Below are 16,797 nucleotides of genomic sequence, written 5' to 3'. Positions count from 1 at the left end.
GGACATTGTGTTCCATATTGTAGGTCCTGCTAATGATAAGGCCCTTTCCCTCACTTGGGTTAGTCTTGCTGTTTTAACTGAAGGGATGGTTAGGAGTGCTTTATTTGCTGATCGAAGATTTCTGTGTGGGACGTGTACCCGTAATGCTGTGTTTAGCCAGTCTGATTTCTCATCATGAATTAGTTTATGGATGGTACATAGGGTTTTGTATTTAATTCTGTGTTCAATAGGTAACCAATGTAGTTCCGCTAGGGTTTCGGTTATGTGGTCCCTCCTCCTTTTTCCGGTTAGTATTCTAGCTGCTGTGTTCTGAAGTATTTGAAGTGGTCTTAACGTAGTATTTGGTAGTCCTAGCAGCAGGGCATTACAGTAATCCGTGCTGGAGAAAATTAGTGCCTGTAGAATTGTTCGGAAATCATTTTAAGTTAGTAGTGGTTTTAGTTTTCTGAGTACCATGAGTTTTGCGTATCCTTCCTTTACTTTTAGTGATATGTGCTGTTTTAGATTGATTTCAGGGTCCATTATTATTCCAAGGTTATGTACTTTTCCAGCTAGTTCAATTTTCTGGTTGTCTTTGAGGATTATTGAGGTTTGGATGATTTCAGTATTTTTCCGTTCTAGGTGTAGAAATTCTAGGTGTAGAAATCTCAGATATCTCAGTGAATGATGTCCATTGAACCTCAGTAAAATTACAGATGCCCTGATCTAGGGTCTGGATGGCTATATACCCTTAAATCTCTTGGAATCGATATCCACTCCACCGGAAAATCCCTGGCACTTATCTTGGGCAGGCATGGGCGGGATGATGATTCCATCTGTCTACACTAAGGAAAATGAAATCATCAGACAAGTAATTTTTCCATTTCCTAGCATGTAGCCAGATGGACTCAGGACCAATGGGATGTACAAAAGCTACTCCCAATTGGGGTTGGAGACTGCCTGCAGTCCTGTTAACACCACCTTTGCAAAGGCTGCGTCCTCTCGGGCCCGTACATCCAGGCGCTAGAACCTGGAGAAGTTGTGCAAGGAGGACCACGTCTCTGCTTGACAGATGTTGACGGCAGACAACAGTCTAGCTTCCGCACATGAGACCGCCTGAGCCCTAGTGGAATGAGCTTTAACCTGAGAATGTAATGGCTTTTCTGCCTCCATATAGGCTCCTGTGACCATATCCTTAATTCAGCGACCTATGGTATCCTGTGAAGTTGGTTCTCCCTGCTTCCTTCCATCATGAAGGACAAAAAGGCGGTCTGTCTTTCGGACCGGTTCTAAAACTTCCAGATACCGCACCAAAAGTCTACTGACATTCAAATGATGGAAGAGGCGATATTCTTCCATGTCCTTGTGCTTATCTAGGGATGACAACAAAATGGACTGATTCAAATGAAACTCTGAGACTACCTTGGGGAAGAAGGATGGAACGGTACGAAGCTGTAATGCTCCTGGAGTCATCCAGAGGAACGGTTCCCGATATGACAATTCCTGCAGATCAGAGATGCGACGTGCCGAGCACATAGCCACCAAGAACACTGTTTTCAAGGTTAATAAACGCAAGGAAGACTGCACAGCGGCCAAATGGAGGGCCCTGCCAAAAATTCCAGTACTAGATTAAGGTTCCACAAGGGAACCCGCCACTGTAGGGGTGGCCAGAGGTACTTCACCCCTTTCAGAAAATGGGCCACATCTAGATAAGTTGACAGGTGGGTTCCGTTCCCCTTGTCCCTGAAACAGGAGAGAGCCACTAAATGGACCTTCAAGGAGTTAAGAGTCAAACCTTTATTCAAGTTGTCCTGCAAATATTCCAGAATTAGTAGGATTTTGACCGCCCGAGGGGGGTCACAGTGTTCCTCATACCAGGCCTCAAATATTCTCCAGACCCGCACATAAGCTAGGGACGTAGAGAACGTCCGCGCGCAGAGTAAGCTGGCAATTACTAACGCATAATATCCCTGCTTCATCAGGCAAGCCCCCTCAAGGGCCAGATCGTAAGACAGAATTGAGTCGGATCCTTGTGAAAGACCGATCCCAGCTGTAGCAGGTGTAGCAGGCCCATGTGTGGTGGGAGGCACAGGATTGTCTCCACCAGGAGTCTCCATATGTTCACATACCACAGACGCCTAAGGCCAATCTGGAGCTATTAATAGGACTAATCCCCCCTGTGGTGCTCGATTCTGCAAATGCCCAGCAGGGGCCATGGAGGGAAGGCATATAGCAATTCTTCTTCCAGCCAAGTCTGAACGAGAGTGTCGATTCCCAGGAACTATGGATCTCTTCTGTGACTGAAGAAATCAGGGAACCTTTGCATTGTGAGATGCGGCCAGCAGGTCGATGGGCGGGAGACCCCAGCGATCTACAATCAGCTGAAAGGCTTTGGCTGACAACACCCACTCTTCTGCATCCAGTCTCTCCCTGCTTAGGAAGTCAGCTCTGACGTTGTCTTTTCCTGTGATGTGGGAGGCTGAGATAATCTATAGATAGATCTCCTTATGGAATGGGTGAAAATACATCACCTGTAACACTTGTTGGCTCTTGGTTGCGCCCTGGCAATTGATGTAGGCTGCCTTATTTGCGTTGTCTGACATTATGCGGATCGCTTGACCCTGGATTCTGTGGCTGAATTGTAGACATACCAATCTGACTGCCCGGGCTTCCAGGTGGTTGATGTTCCAGAGGGTCTCTTCCTCAGTCCAAAGCCCCTGGGCCATCTGTTCCTGACAGTGCACTCCCCAGCCTCTGAGGCTTGCATCTGTTGTGGGGACCAGCCAGTTCGGGGAGGACAGGGGTTCACCTCTGCTCAGATGAGCTTCCTGCAGCCAACACTGGAGCCGAGAGCATACTCGCATTGGTAAGTGGAGGCTAATCGAATACTTGAGACTGCGGGTTCAAATGTAACAGTAATTAGCATTGAAGTGGTCACGTGTGCCCTCGCCCACAGCACTACTTCCAGGGATGCTGCCATCAAACCGATAACTTGGGATATAGCTCTACACCGTTGGCCATATCATGCTCATCAACTGACACACTTGGGACATCAACTTCCTTATTTGCATGGTTGGAGGGAAGACGTCGTCCTGCTTGGTGTCAAACCGGACTCCCAGATATTCCAAGGACTGGGAGGGCTTGAGACTGTTTTTGTCTAGGTTTATGACCCAACAGAGTTCCTGAAGCAAGGAGGTCACCCTGTTGGTCACCTGGAAACTCTCTTCCTCAGACTTGGCCCAGATCAACCAGTTGTCCAAGTACGGGTGCACCAGGATTCCCTCTTTTCTCAATGCTGCCGCTACATCCACCATAATTTTGGAAAATGTTCTAGGAGCAGTGGCTAGGCCAAAGGGCAATGCTTGGAACTGATAATGGTGACCCAGTACTGCAAAGAGTAGAAAACTGTATTCTTGCCGGATTGGAATATGTAGTTAGGCCTCAGATAGGTCCAGGGAGGTTAAGAACTCTCCCGATTGTACTGCCATTATAATAGAGCATAGGGTTTCCATGTGGAAATGATTCACTTATAGATGTTGGCTAACACTCTTAAGGTCCAGGATGGGGTGAAAGGAACCTACCTTCTTGGGTATGATGGCCCATATTATCCTGGGGCACAAGTACTGGGATTATAGCCCTCATCCTGAGGAGCTTTAAGAGGGTAGTCTCCACTCACTGCCTGCTGCTTGAGCTGGGAGCGGCAAGGAGACATCATGAATATGTCCAGAGGAGTGCTGTGAAATTCCAGCACATATCCTTCTTGTATGACCTCCAGTACCCATTTGTCCGAAGTGATCTTTACTCACTGCTGGAAAGAGAGGGACAGTCAACCCCCTATTTCCTCCTTCTGAGGGTGGGTCAGTAAAATTTCATTGGTGGGTTAGGGACGAACCTGAAGCTGATCCTGCCCCTTTCTTGGGCTGTCAACTACGAAAGGACTGAGACCTCCTAAAGGGCAGAGACCTCTGAAATGTCGAGTTTCTTCAGAGGTGAAGGTGTTGGGAGCCCCTGTATCGACCCCCTCATAGGCGAGGGGCACTGTATCTGCTTTCTTTCATCTTCTGGTAGCTGGGGAAAGGAAAATTGGTTCATACCTGCTAATTTTCATGCCTGTAATACCATTTGCCCCATTTACTGGCCAGCTTTTCCAATTCATTTTCGAAAAGGAGTGATCCTTTAAAGGGCATCTGTATAAGACTTGCTTTGGAGGTTGTGTCTGCTGACCAATTACTCAGCCGTAGCTGTCTTCTGGCCACCACCACTGAGGCCACTCCTCTGGCCGAAGTACAGACTAGATTGAAGCCCGTGTCAGCTAAAAAGGCAGTGGTGGGTTCTATAACCACTCTGGAATTCACCCCAGAGTCATCCACCTCCTGGGAGAAGGCACAAATGAGCTACCAGGGCACAACAAGAAGCCCTCTAAGTTCATTGCTACTGCGTCAAAGGCCTGTTTAAGGATGGACTCCGTCTATCTATCATGTGCATCCTTTAAGATTGCTCCTCCCTCCACTGGGATAATTGTTCACTTAGACGACACAGACTAGCGCATCCACTTTAGGGAAATGCGAAAACTCTCACTGCCAGATCCAGTGGGTATAGAACGTCTAACGCTCATCCCCCTTTAAACTTGCTTCTGGGGCATCCCATTCCAGGTCAATGAACTCCTGGATGGCTTCCATTATGGGAAATAAGCAGGAGGCTTTCCGTAGGGAAATCAGAATGAGATTCTTCTCTGGTTCCGTCAAAGTCCGCCCCAGGAGCTCCCAGCATCTTCAGGGTTTGGGAAACCAGGGCCGGCAATTCGTCTCTATGGAAAAACCATAACATGGTCTGATTCGGTTCTAAACCAGGGGAATTTCCCCATCTTCCAAGGAATCTGTAACCTCCTCTTCATCCTTGCCATCCAGGTCCCTGCCAGGAATACCCTTTGTGAGGAGAGGCATGCCTCGAGGCCTGCTGATAGGACTGGGAGAGGGAGGGCTTACCGGCTGAGGTTCCGTCCAGACAGGGGCAAGTGAGGTAGCAGACTGTGCTTGTATGAAGGCTTGAAGGCCCTGGAAAAATTCCAACCACGAGAAGGCAGACGAGTCCATGTCTAGCCCAGTGGGTACTGGGGTAGTTGCCACTGAATTTCCCTCTCCCATGCATGACACAGTGACTGAGGTTCTCAGATCCGGAGTACTTCCAGTTAAGGCTGTGGCTGACCCATCCTCTGAATGGGAGGAACTGGGCTTAGCAAAGTCCCGGGAGCCCAGCTCTCCCTGGGCTTCCTCACAGTGCTGACATAAGTTGGAATTCAGGTTAGACTGAGAAGCTCCAATATGACAAGCAGCACACAAAGGCAGGCGATTATCTTTCTTGGCTGCTGGAGCCATTGGCGGCGGTAAGTGTGTTATGTCGGCTGGCGCTTAAAATTTTATGTGCACAGATTTCAAGCACCTAGGCAGGATGTGGCGAGGCGCACACACAGCCAGTGCACCCAGCTTTACCTGTATTCTGCGCTTAGTAGGTTGTGTGTGTATGTATGCACGCAACATTATGCACACAGTGCGTGCACAGAGCTGATGCACTGCACATACCAAAGTTCTATGGAGGGCAATACAGCATGCACTATCATGCAGTGTGCCAAGCAAGCCTAAAGCAGGGCCCAGCCCATCAGGGTCTGCTCAATCCACTTCCCCTTACCTCAATGGGGTCGGGAACGACATCGGTATGGTACGCCGAGCAAGGAGACCGGAGGAAGTCTTACCGAAACTCCTCCAAACAACTGAATTGGGAGGTAAAAAAAATGTATTTTTTTTTTTTAAACTTACCTGGGCTCTGCGCCTACCGGCTGAGTACAGAGATTGTCTCCGGCTGCGGGGGAAGAGGGCTTTGGCCATCACCGCCTCGTTTGGCTTCCTGCACCCGCTGCCTTTCAGTTGCTTAAGCACCAAAGACCATGCTGGGAAATGGTTAACGGACCAAGGCACAAATCTGAGGGATCTCGGAAATCGCCTCAGGAATTCTCAACTGGGGGAGGGACCTTTAGGTATCACCGCAGGAGGGCGGGACTCAATCTTTTCTCCAATTTAAATATAGACTTTCTCCTTCCAAAAAGTACAGCAATCCCTATAGGGAGAGGTACGTCCACCATCTGCTGGAGACGGAGAATACTGAAGGGCTGAGATCACTGCAGGGTTGTATCTAGGGTGACGTCAGCTTTGAAACCTGACTCCGTCTCCATCTGCTGGCAGGGGAGCATAACCCAGTGGTCCTGAGTCCATCTGGTTATGTGGTAGGGAACCATCATTCTACTCTTTATTGCTGAAGCCTTTATTATTAGAAGTCATTTCCAGGTGAAAGAGCTCCTCCGCCACTACAAACAGTGGTAGAGGATCAAGAGCAATCTGAAGTCAGAGAGACTGGATTCTCAGCAGTTGTGGGAAAGTTTATTATTATATGAATAGACAAAGATATGGTCTAGAGAACAACCCTGGGAGCCTGAGGATCATGTACATGTGCCAGAGCTGATCAGGCAGTTTCACAAAGCCCAGATCAATGGGATAGGGAATACTGCTGGGAAGACCAGGATTTGGACTGATGACTCAGAGACAGAGGCAAAGAAGCAGGGAAAGAGCCATGGATGCCCAAGGGAAGCAGAGCTCACAGAATATATCCAAGAGAATGACTAGGAGCTTCATATCAATTCCTGATTCTTCGCTGCTTGACTGTCTTGTTTCCCCAACTGCTTACTGTTGGACCTCCTTGCTTGGTTTGTGACCCTTCACAGGTTTATCCTTTGGATTATCACATCTTGCTTTCTTACACGACTTCTCACCTTGTCCCTGCCCCAAGTGTCTCCAGCCCTCCCCCCCAAGCAAAATATGTGAACTGCAAGCATTTAGACAGCCTTCAACATTCATATTTTGATATGTCCTGAGTTCTCCAAAGACACTTGCCAATATCCAGATAGTAAAAGCCAACACTTCTCTCCAGTGCTGCCCAAGTCTCCTGAACTGTTGGCAGACCACCAGCAACATCTTCAGTAGATGCTGTAACCCAGCCTGTGGGTGCTAGCACTACTCATAAAAACCAGGCTCTGACTCCCTTGCACATGTGCCGTTTCCTAGTCTTGTGGTAGCTGTCACTACTGGACTGCTTCCCATGAATAAGGCCTCCAGCTTTCTCCACTGCTCCATGGGCACACTGGATGCTCTCAGTGCAGGAAGCAGATCACAGATGGCATTTGACAGAGGTTTGATAGGACTTCCCTTCCCTTGATAACACTCCCCTAAAACCAGAGACTTTTCCTGTTTCTTACCTGCTGTCGGGATCGCCTGGCACAGTCCTCCAGAGTCTCTGCTGCCTCCAGCTTTCCCTGACGCCGGTACAAGGCCCCTAAATTCCGCAGTGTGGTATTCACTGTAGGGCTTAGGAGAAAATCACACAAATATGAGAAAGGATAAGCAGAGCACATGTGTGTATGAGAGATAAAAAACCACAGTAATGTCGCATAAAAAGCAGAGCGCATGTGCGTGTGAGAGAGAACACATAGTAATGTCAAAGACAAGCAGAGCACATGTGCGTGTGAGAGAGAGAAAATACACAGTAATGTCAAAGACAAGCAGAGCACATGTGCATGTGAGAGAGAACACATAGTAATGTCAAAGACAAGCAGAGCACATGTGCGTGTGAGAGAGAGAAAATACACAGTAATGTCAAAGACAAGCAGAGCGCATGTGCGTGTGAGAGAGAACACATAGTAATGTCGCATAAAAAGCAGAGCACATGTGCGTGTGAGAGAGAACACATAGTAATGTCGCATAAAAAGCAGAGCACATGTGCGTGTGAGAACACATAGTAATGTCGCATAAAAAGCAGAGCGCATGTGCGTGTGAGAGAGAACACATAGTAATGTCAAATATAAGCAGAGCACATGTGCGTGTGAGAGAGAGAAAATACACAGTAATGTCAAAGACAAGCAGAGCGCATGTGCATGTGAGAGAGAACACATAGTAATGTCGCATAAAAAGCAGAGCGCATGTGCGTGTGAGAGAGAACACATAGTAATGTCGCATAAAAAGCAGAGCGCATGTGCGTGTGAGAGAACACATAGTAATGTCGCATAAAAAGCAGAGCACATGTGCGTGTGAGAGAGAACACATAGTAATGTCGCATAAAAAGCAGAGCGTATGTGCGTGTGAGAGAGAACACATAGTAATGTCGCATAAAAAGCAGAGCGCATGTGCGTGTGAGAGAGAACACATAGTAATGTCAAATATAAGCAGAGCACATGTGCGTGTGAGAGAGAGAAAATACACAGTAATGTCAAAGACAAGCAGAGCGCATGTGCGTGTGAGAGAGAGAAAATACACAGTAATGTCAAAGACAAGCAGAGCGCATGTGCGTGTGAGAGAGAACACATAGTAATGTCGCATAAAAAGCAGAGCACATGTGCGTGTGAGAGAGAACACATAGTAATGTCGCATAAAAAGCAGAGCGCATGTGCGTGTGAGAGAGAACACATAGTAATGTCGCATAAAAAGCAGAGCGCATGTGCGTGTGAGAGAGAACACATAGTAATGTCAAATATAAGCAGAGCACATGTGCGTGTGAGAGAGAGAAAATACACAGTAATATCAAAGACAAGCAGAGCGCATGTGCGTGTGAGAGAGAGAAAATACACAGTAATGTCAAAGACAAGCAGAGCACATGTGCATGAGAGAGACAAGAAAACATAGTAATGTCACAGATAACAAGCAGAGCATGTCTGAGTCTGACGGACAGAGAGAGAGAGCACAGAGGGCACAGTAGTGCAAAACAGCACAAGCAAAGCATGTGTCTATTGTCGGTGTGTGTGAGAGAGAGAGAGAAAAGAAAACAACACATAGATCAATCATGAATGCGTTAGTGACAGAGAGAGAGAAAAATAGAACATGCTATGTGAGAGAAGAGAAGCAGATCATTAAGTATAACCAATTTGCTTATCTGTAACAGGTATTTTCTGAAGTCACAGATGAGTGACTTCATCCCGACTGTACTGACTAGAACATGATTTCCAGAGCTTTCTAGGAAAATCTTAGAGTTGTATTGAGCATGTATAGCAGTTCCTATGCACCCATGAGAATATAATGTGCCTCATTTTGTAATTAAGCTAATGAATCCAACTCCAAAAGGGAAGGTTTGTGTGGGTGGAGATCTGCTCTCAGAGAATACCTATTACAACTTTGCTTTCTCTGAAGGCAAACAGTTTACCTAATCACAAACAGGGGTCTCTAGAGCTAAAGGGAAATCTTCAACCACAAAAGGTTGAAACAAGAATGCTGCCAACAGGGCATGGGTCTGAATTTTAAAAACAGAAGACAACCCAAAATCATAATAATGGGGCCTAGATGGGCTGTAACTGGATTTTACCCCTTGAAGAGAGCCTGAAAAAAGGGTTGCCCCAATCTGCCATCACGTCAGAAGTCATTATGGAACCAGTGGTGGGATCTGAATATGTGAACCTAACTTCACATCATAGTCCTACACATGTCTTCCACAGAAGCTGACCGGAGATGGGCCACCTATGCAGCCATGACTCAGACATCCCCTCAAAGATATACAACTTGCATTCCAGCTAGATAAAGCAATCCTGAAAACCCAACCTGTTTGCAGCCCTCGAATGTTGGAAGTGACAACCACTGCACTATATCAAGCAGCTCACCTTCACATGTTTATTAACACCTTCAAAGAAGATTGACAAGGCAAGACTTCCCTTTACTAAGCCCATGTTCACTTTTCACCATTAAGCCACTAATTTTAATTTTAAAAATAGCTTCTACCATTTTGCCTGGCATTGTCATCAGGCTTACCAGTCTTTTTTAAAAATTGTCATAACATTGATCACTCTCTAGTTTTCAGGTATTGTGGGTGTTTTAAATGGTCTGATACTACTAAACTATAACCCGTTTGCAATTTCATGTTTTAGTTCAGGGATGCGTCAGTTGTTAATTATACCTACGCGCCAGGCTGCCAGAAGACACTCTGAGCAGCTTTAACTGATATGTTTTTGTAAGACTACTATTTAAGGACTAGATGATGATACCGCATAATGAGAAATTACTACTTAGCTGATAATTTCCTTTTCTTTAGCACAGACAGATGAATGCAGAAGAAGTGGGTTATGCACTCCTACCAGCAGACTGAGATGGAGCAAACTGACGTCACAGTATATATATCCCTGCAGTGACACTTAGTAGTAATCCTTGCAACACGTAGTCACATAGGAGGACCATAATGCAATCATTCGGCAGCCACGGGAGGGAAGCTGGAGTCATCAGATTGCGCTAAGGAAAAGGAAATTATCAGGTAAGTAGTAATTTCTCATTTCTTAGTGTCCAGTCAGATGAATCCAGAATTAGGGGGATGTATTCAAGCCACTCCTGTATAGGGCGGGAGGCTGCCCGTGGTCCTCTCAAAACCGCACACTCCCGGGCTTGCACATCTGGACGGTAGTACCTGGAAAAGTTGTGTAAGGAGGTCCACGACGCAGCAATCCAACTTCTGCCCATGTCACTGGTTGAGACCTAGTGGAATGAGCCCTAATCTGTCCAGGTAATGGCTTCCCTGCATTCATGTATGTAGCCACGACTACTTCCTTAATCCAGCGAGCTATCCGCTCCCTGTCTAGTATCGCTGTGAAGAACAAACAGGCTATCCAACTCCTGGAAAAGCTTACAGACCTCCAGATACCTGTCAATATGTCTCTTGACATCCAAGGGTCTGCATCGCTCTCTCTGTCCAGAGAGGGCAGGGAGATGGACTGATTCAAGTGAAACTCAGTGACCACCTTTGGTAAAAAGGAAGGAACAGTATATGCAGCTGTATTGCTCCTGGAGTCACCTGAAGGAAAGGCTCATGGCAAGACAAGGCTTGGAGTTCAGAAATCCTAGGTACAGAGCAAACTGCCACAAGGAACAGAGTTTTCAAGGCCAGCAACTGCAAGGCCAGAGAACATAGCGGTCTAAACAAAGGGCCTGCCAAGAAATCCAATACCAAATTAAGACTCCAAAGGAGCACCGGAAACCGCAAGGGAGGATGAATGTAGTTCACTTCTTTCAGAAAATGGGCCACATCAGAATGAGCAGACAAGGATCCACCATTTACCTGACCCTGAAACAGGCAAGCGCTGCTACTTGCACCTTCAAGGAATTGAGAGCCAAACCTTTATTCAAGCCATCCTGCAAAAATTCAAAAATTAGCAGAATCTTGACTAAAGAAGGAAGAGTACCTTGATCCTCATACCAGGCCTCAAACACTCTCCAAACCCACACATAGGCCAAGGAAGTGAAGAACTTTCTAGCTTTCAATAAGGTGGAAATCACTGCCATAAAGTATCCCCGCTTCAGCTAGCAAGCCCTATCAAGGGCCATACTGTAAGACAAAATTGAGTCAGATCTTCACAGGGTCCTGTGCGCCAGAAGACGAAGAGTCAAATTCACCAGGAGCCTCTGCAGATCCGCCATGGTCCCCTGGGCCAGTCTGGAGCTACCAAGAGCACCATCCCTCCAATCTGCCCAACATGGGCAATGGAGGAAAGGCATACAGTAACTTGTCTTCCAGCCACTCTTGCTCTAGGGCATAGATCCCCAATGACTTCAGATGTCTCCTGCGGCTGAAGAATTGCAGAACTTTTGCACTGCGCGAAGTCATCAGGAGGTCTAGGAACGGAAAACCCCCAGCGGTCCAGGATCAGCTGAAATGCCTCGTCTGACAAAGCCAACTTTCCTGGATCCAGACTTTCCCTGCTGAGAAAGTCTGCCCTTGTGTTGTGTCTTCCTGCTATGTGCGAGGCTGAGATCATCTGCAGATGCACTTCTGCCCATTTCATAAGTTGATCTATTTTCCAGTGACACTTTTTGGCTCTTGGTACTTCCCTGCCAGTCATTGTGTTGTCTGACATTATTTGGATTGATCGATCTTGCAACCTGTTGCTGAACTGTAAACATGCCAACCAAACCACCCTGGCTTCCAGCCGATTGATGTTCCAGAGAGAATTCTGCATTCCAGCGTCCTTGAGCTGTCAACTCCTGATAGTGAACTCCCCAACCAAGGAGACTCATGTCCATTGTCAGTAACAGCCAGTCCATTGGGGCTATGGAGACTCCCCCCTCCTTAGATGATCCACCTGCAGCCACCAGTGCAGTTGAAAGGAGACCTCCATCGGCAAGTGGAGCCGAATCAAATAGTCCTGAGACTGCAGGTTCCACAGAGACAGCAGGGAGCGCTGCAGAGGACGCATATGCGCCCTTGCCCACAGTGCCACTTCCAGGGTTGCCACCATTAAGCCAAGTACCTGCAGGTAAGACCACATGTTTGGGTGCAGAGTGTTCAGACAGAGCTGCGCCAGCAATTTCTGAATTCAAGCTTCAAACAGGAAAACCTTGCCCAGCCTCATGTCAAACCAAACCCATAGGTATTCCAATGACTGAGCATGTCGAAGACTGTTCTTAGAAAGATATACCACCCAGCCAAGCTCCCACAACAGGGAAATCACCTTGCGAGTACCAGGTGGCTCTCTTCTGGCAACTCGGCGCAAATCAGCCAGTCATCCAAATATAGGTAGGATTCCATCCTCTCTCAACTCTGCAGCAACTACTACCATTACTTTGGAAAAGGTTCTGGGAGTGGTGGCCAGACCAAAAGGTAGCGCCTGAAACCAAAAATGGCATCTCAGAATTGCAAACCAGAGGAAGCGTTGATGTTCTACTCCAATGGGAATGTGGAGATACGCCTTGGATGGAACCAGAAAGGTCAGAAATTCCCCCGACTGCACAGCCATCACTGAGCGCAATGTTTCCTTGCAAAAATGTTTCACTCACAGATGACTGTTGCCGCTTTTGAGGTCCAGGATGGAACCAAAAGAGCCCTCCTTCTCTGGCACAATGAAATAAATGGAATATCACCCTGTATTTTCTTGAGACGTGGGCACTGGGACCACAGCCCTCAGATGGAGGAGTCTTGCCAATGTACCCTTCACTGCCTGCTTCTTCTGTGGGGAGTGGCAGGGAGACTCCATGAACATGTCCAGAGGTACACTGCAAAACTCCATTGCATATCCTTCTTGTATAACCTCCAGGACCCACTGATCCAATGTGATCTTGACCCACCTCTGATAAAAGAGAGAGAGGCATCCCCCTATCTCCTGTTCTCAGGGGTGGGTCAGCAACACTTCATTGGGAGACTCGGGAGGTTCCACTACCCAAGCCTGTACCTCTTCTTGGTTGTCTGGGACGAAAGGACTGAGGCCAACCAAAGGGTAGAGTCCTCTAAAAGGTTGCTCCTCTATAGGACTGACAATGCTTTGATCCTCTAGCATGGCCTCTCATGGTAAAGGAGTCCTGTGCCTGGCAAATGAGGAAATGGAGATCCACCACACTTACTGGCCAGTTTCTCCAACTCACTGCCAAACAAAAGTTAGTCACTTCAGGGCAATTTGGTGAGGTTAGCCTTGGAGGTTGCATCGGCTGACCAATTTCTCAACCATAACTGACACCTGGCGGCTACTATTGAAACCACCCCTCTGGCTGAAGTGTGGACCAAATCACTGCCCGCATCTGCCAAGAAGGCAGCAGCTTGTTCCATAACTGCCCTGGAGTTTACCCCAGAGTCATCAACCTTCTGGGCAAGAAGCAAACAAGAGCGAGCCTCCAAGGAACAACAAGAAGCGATCTGCAAGGTCATTGCCACTGCTTCAAATGTTTGCTTAAGGATAGACTCAATCTTTTTATCATAAGCATCCTTCAAGGCCGCTCCTCATTCTACGGGAATAGTGGACCATTTGGAGACTGCACACACAAGTGCATCTACCTTCGGAAAAAGTACGTGCTCTTACCACTGAATCCAGAGGGTACAGTAATTCCAAAACCTGACCCCCTATGAAATTAGGTTCTGGGGTGCCCCAGTCAAGATCAATCCATTCTTGATTGATCACGGAGAAAAAAACAAGAGGCTTTACGCAAGGAAACCAAAATGGGATTTCTCTTTGGTTCAGACATTGAATCTGACCCAGTTAGGGGAGTTCCAAAATCAGGTGCCCCACCTGAGTCATCTTTATCCAGACCCTCATCCGGCTGGGAAGAACCAGGCTTAGTGAAATTAGAGGAAGACAATTCTCCCTGAGCCTCCAAAAGCGCTGGCACAAATTAGTGGGCATTCCTGGCTGAGATGCCCGAATATGACAAGCAGTGCAAAGAGAAAGACACTTAGTCTTCGTAGCTACAGGCGCCATTATGGCTAACAGTGCCTGAATGGTGGCCAGAGGCATGCATCTAGCTGGGTTTTGTTTTGTTTTTTTTAAATATGCCTGCTCAACTTAGGTGCCCAAAATTTATGCATCCAAAACTGCCGTGGAGCGGGAAAAATGACGGACTGTTACCGAGCATGGAGACCCGGGGAAGGAGGAAGCCGTACATAACAAAAATCTCCTTCTAGATCTCTGTATAATACTTTTTTTTTTTTTTTAACTTAACGGAGCTCAGCCTCACCTGGCTGAGTACAGAGATGATCTCCAGCTGTGGGGGAGAGGGCATGTGCCATCACTGCCACACTCTGCTTCCTGCACCCGCTGCCTTTCAGCTGTTCAAGCAGCTACGTCCATGCCAGGAAACCCAGCTACCGGACCAAGGCACTCACCTGAGGGACCAGGAAATCACCTCAGGAATTCTTAACTGTGGGAGGGCCCATTTGGTATCATCGCAGGAGAGTGGGGGCAAATGTATTTCCTTAATTCTCCTTTTCTTTAAATTGAAGCAATCCCCAGTGGGGATCAGCACATCCACCATCTGCTGGAGACGGAGAATACTGGCAGGCTGTCACTGCAAGGGTATATGTATTGTGACGTCAGTTTGCTTCATCTCCATCTGCTGGGAGATGTGCATAACCCACTTGCTCTGGATTCATCTGACTGGACAAGAAATTATAAGTTTCCTGAAGCAGAGAGCAGGGGCTCTCGAAACATTGCAGCATCAGAGTATACCTTCAATTTGAGTTCATTCTGTTCAAGCCTTTCCCAAGGAGTTTCAGGTCATTCAGCAAAGTTCAACAAAGACTTCTAAAAAGATAATGTGGACTTTGTTCTAAACTGATTTTACGTGCATCAAAAATTACAAAAAATTATGAAGAGTTGGGCAACTGCTCCTTTTAATTTTTTTAAAAATAATGTTTCATTTTATCCAGGGCTGGTTTAGGCATAGGCAACTTAAGCAAGTCCCATGGGTGCCAAATTCTGAAGGCGCCCAAAAAACTGGAACTCCCTGTGCTGCTCTCCTATTTCCAGGGTGCAATTCCCCCATCCCTGATCCTCTTTTATGGGCACCATAATCTTAAATCCAGACCCAATTCTATAACAGTTTTCCTTTTTAAAGTTATATGCTATTGCAAAAGCACCAAACTTTGGAGGGGGCCAGGAGCAGCACATTTCTGGAAGCCTCCACTTGCAACCTGCTACTTTTAAGAAGTTTATGCTTAAATATTTTCCTATTATTGATATTGCAACTGATAAGAACAAATACATAGGTAATAGTACTGAATGTCATGTATACACCATGTCAAGAACAAAACAGCACTCAACCAATATGAAATAACTCATTGCCCTCTCCCTAACCCATGATTTACTTTCAGCCAAGAAAATCAAATTATCTTCAGATGTTCAACAGTAAATGATCATGAACATTCGTAAGAGATCAATAACTGCACAAAGAAAACAAGTGCAATTAAAGATAATTCAAAATCAAGAGGCAGAGTCCAAAATTAAGGTCCATATCCGCACAAACATTTTGAAAACTTGCAGGTTGGCACTTCCCGTCTGATGATTTTGTACTTCACGAGATCAGTAGTAAGGATGGCAAACATGCTGGCAAGTGATTTTTCAAAATGTTTGTGGTTGCGGCATTGGGCTGTTGGTGTTGACCTTCCCAGCGGCTGAAGACTGGGAGATTCCCTTTCCCTCCCTGAAAGGCTGCTGTCGAAGCCAATTCCAGCAATGGGTTTTCCCACGCTGGTTCCCAGCGCTACAGTAATTGCAAATTCTGATTTGATTGTAAGCTGTTGTAATGCATCGGTTCATTTACATTTATTGTAATGTGCCTTGACAGCAACTTTGGGAAAAAGCAGTACATCAGATGTTCATAAATAAGGACTGTGGGAGGCCTGGAGCTACAGAGGGCACTGAATGGGCAAGGGGGGATGAAAAATAAAGTGCTTAGGTGCCTGGGAAGAAAGAAAGTGCTGAGCAGGTAATGGGGTGGAGAAAGGAGGATAGAACGGGTGGCAAAGTGAAGACAGAGAAAGCAATGAGCTGGTAGGCAAGATGCAGAGTGAAGAGACATACTGGGCACCATGGAAAGAGGGCAAAAGGTTAGGGTGATGCTAGTCTGCTGGGCAGGGAGGGGAGAGAGTGAGGGTGCTATGCAGAAAAGAAAGAGAGGATGATGCTGTGCTTGATCCATTATTGCTACAGAAGGGAGCTGCCTCCGTTAGGTAAGTTGGCAGAGGCAAGGGAGGCAGGGGCACAAGGTTTGAAGTTTGCCTAGGGCCCATGACACCTCAAAGATAGCTGAGCCATAGCATTGATGGCTGAGCTGCTCTGGGATATCTAGAGGCGTGCCAAAGACTTGCAGCTGGAGCTGTGGAGACAGTCACGGTAACTGTTCATGTCAGGAGGTAGAACTGTCCTGCAAGTGAAACTGCTGTTGGAGCCTTACATCGAAGGCGACTGGTGCCCTTGCTCCCTATCCTTCACTAAGGCCTCAGAAGCATTTCACCTCGGCTGCGTGCTTCAGTGCTCAGATTCCA

The 16,797-nt window shown here is 47.0% G+C and overlaps 1 protein-coding gene across 7 annotated transcripts in view; it reads right to left on the bottom strand.

Moving 5' to 3' along the window:
• Window positions 1-16,797, bottom strand: part of KLC4 (kinesin light chain 4) — a 253,009-nt gene that overhangs the window by 104,721 nt on the left and 131,491 nt on the right. For all 7 annotated transcript variants that reach the window (XM_029592801.1, XM_029592805.1, XM_029592802.1 and 4 more), the window contains exon 12: window positions 7,283-7,391. In XM_029592801.1, the coding sequence (XP_029448661.1) occupies window positions 7,283-7,391 (109 nt within the window). The remainder of the gene's footprint in view (window positions 1-7,282; window positions 7,392-16,797) is intronic.

The sequence above is a fragment of the Rhinatrema bivittatum genome, chromosome 3 (assembly GCF_901001135.1).
Source record: "Rhinatrema bivittatum chromosome 3, aRhiBiv1.1, whole genome shotgun sequence".
NCBI classification, from domain to species: domain Eukaryota; kingdom Metazoa; phylum Chordata; class Amphibia; order Gymnophiona; family Rhinatrematidae; genus Rhinatrema; species Rhinatrema bivittatum.
The sequence above is the reverse complement of the archived record's forward strand: the minus strand, read 5'-3'. Positions and strand labels throughout refer to the sequence as shown.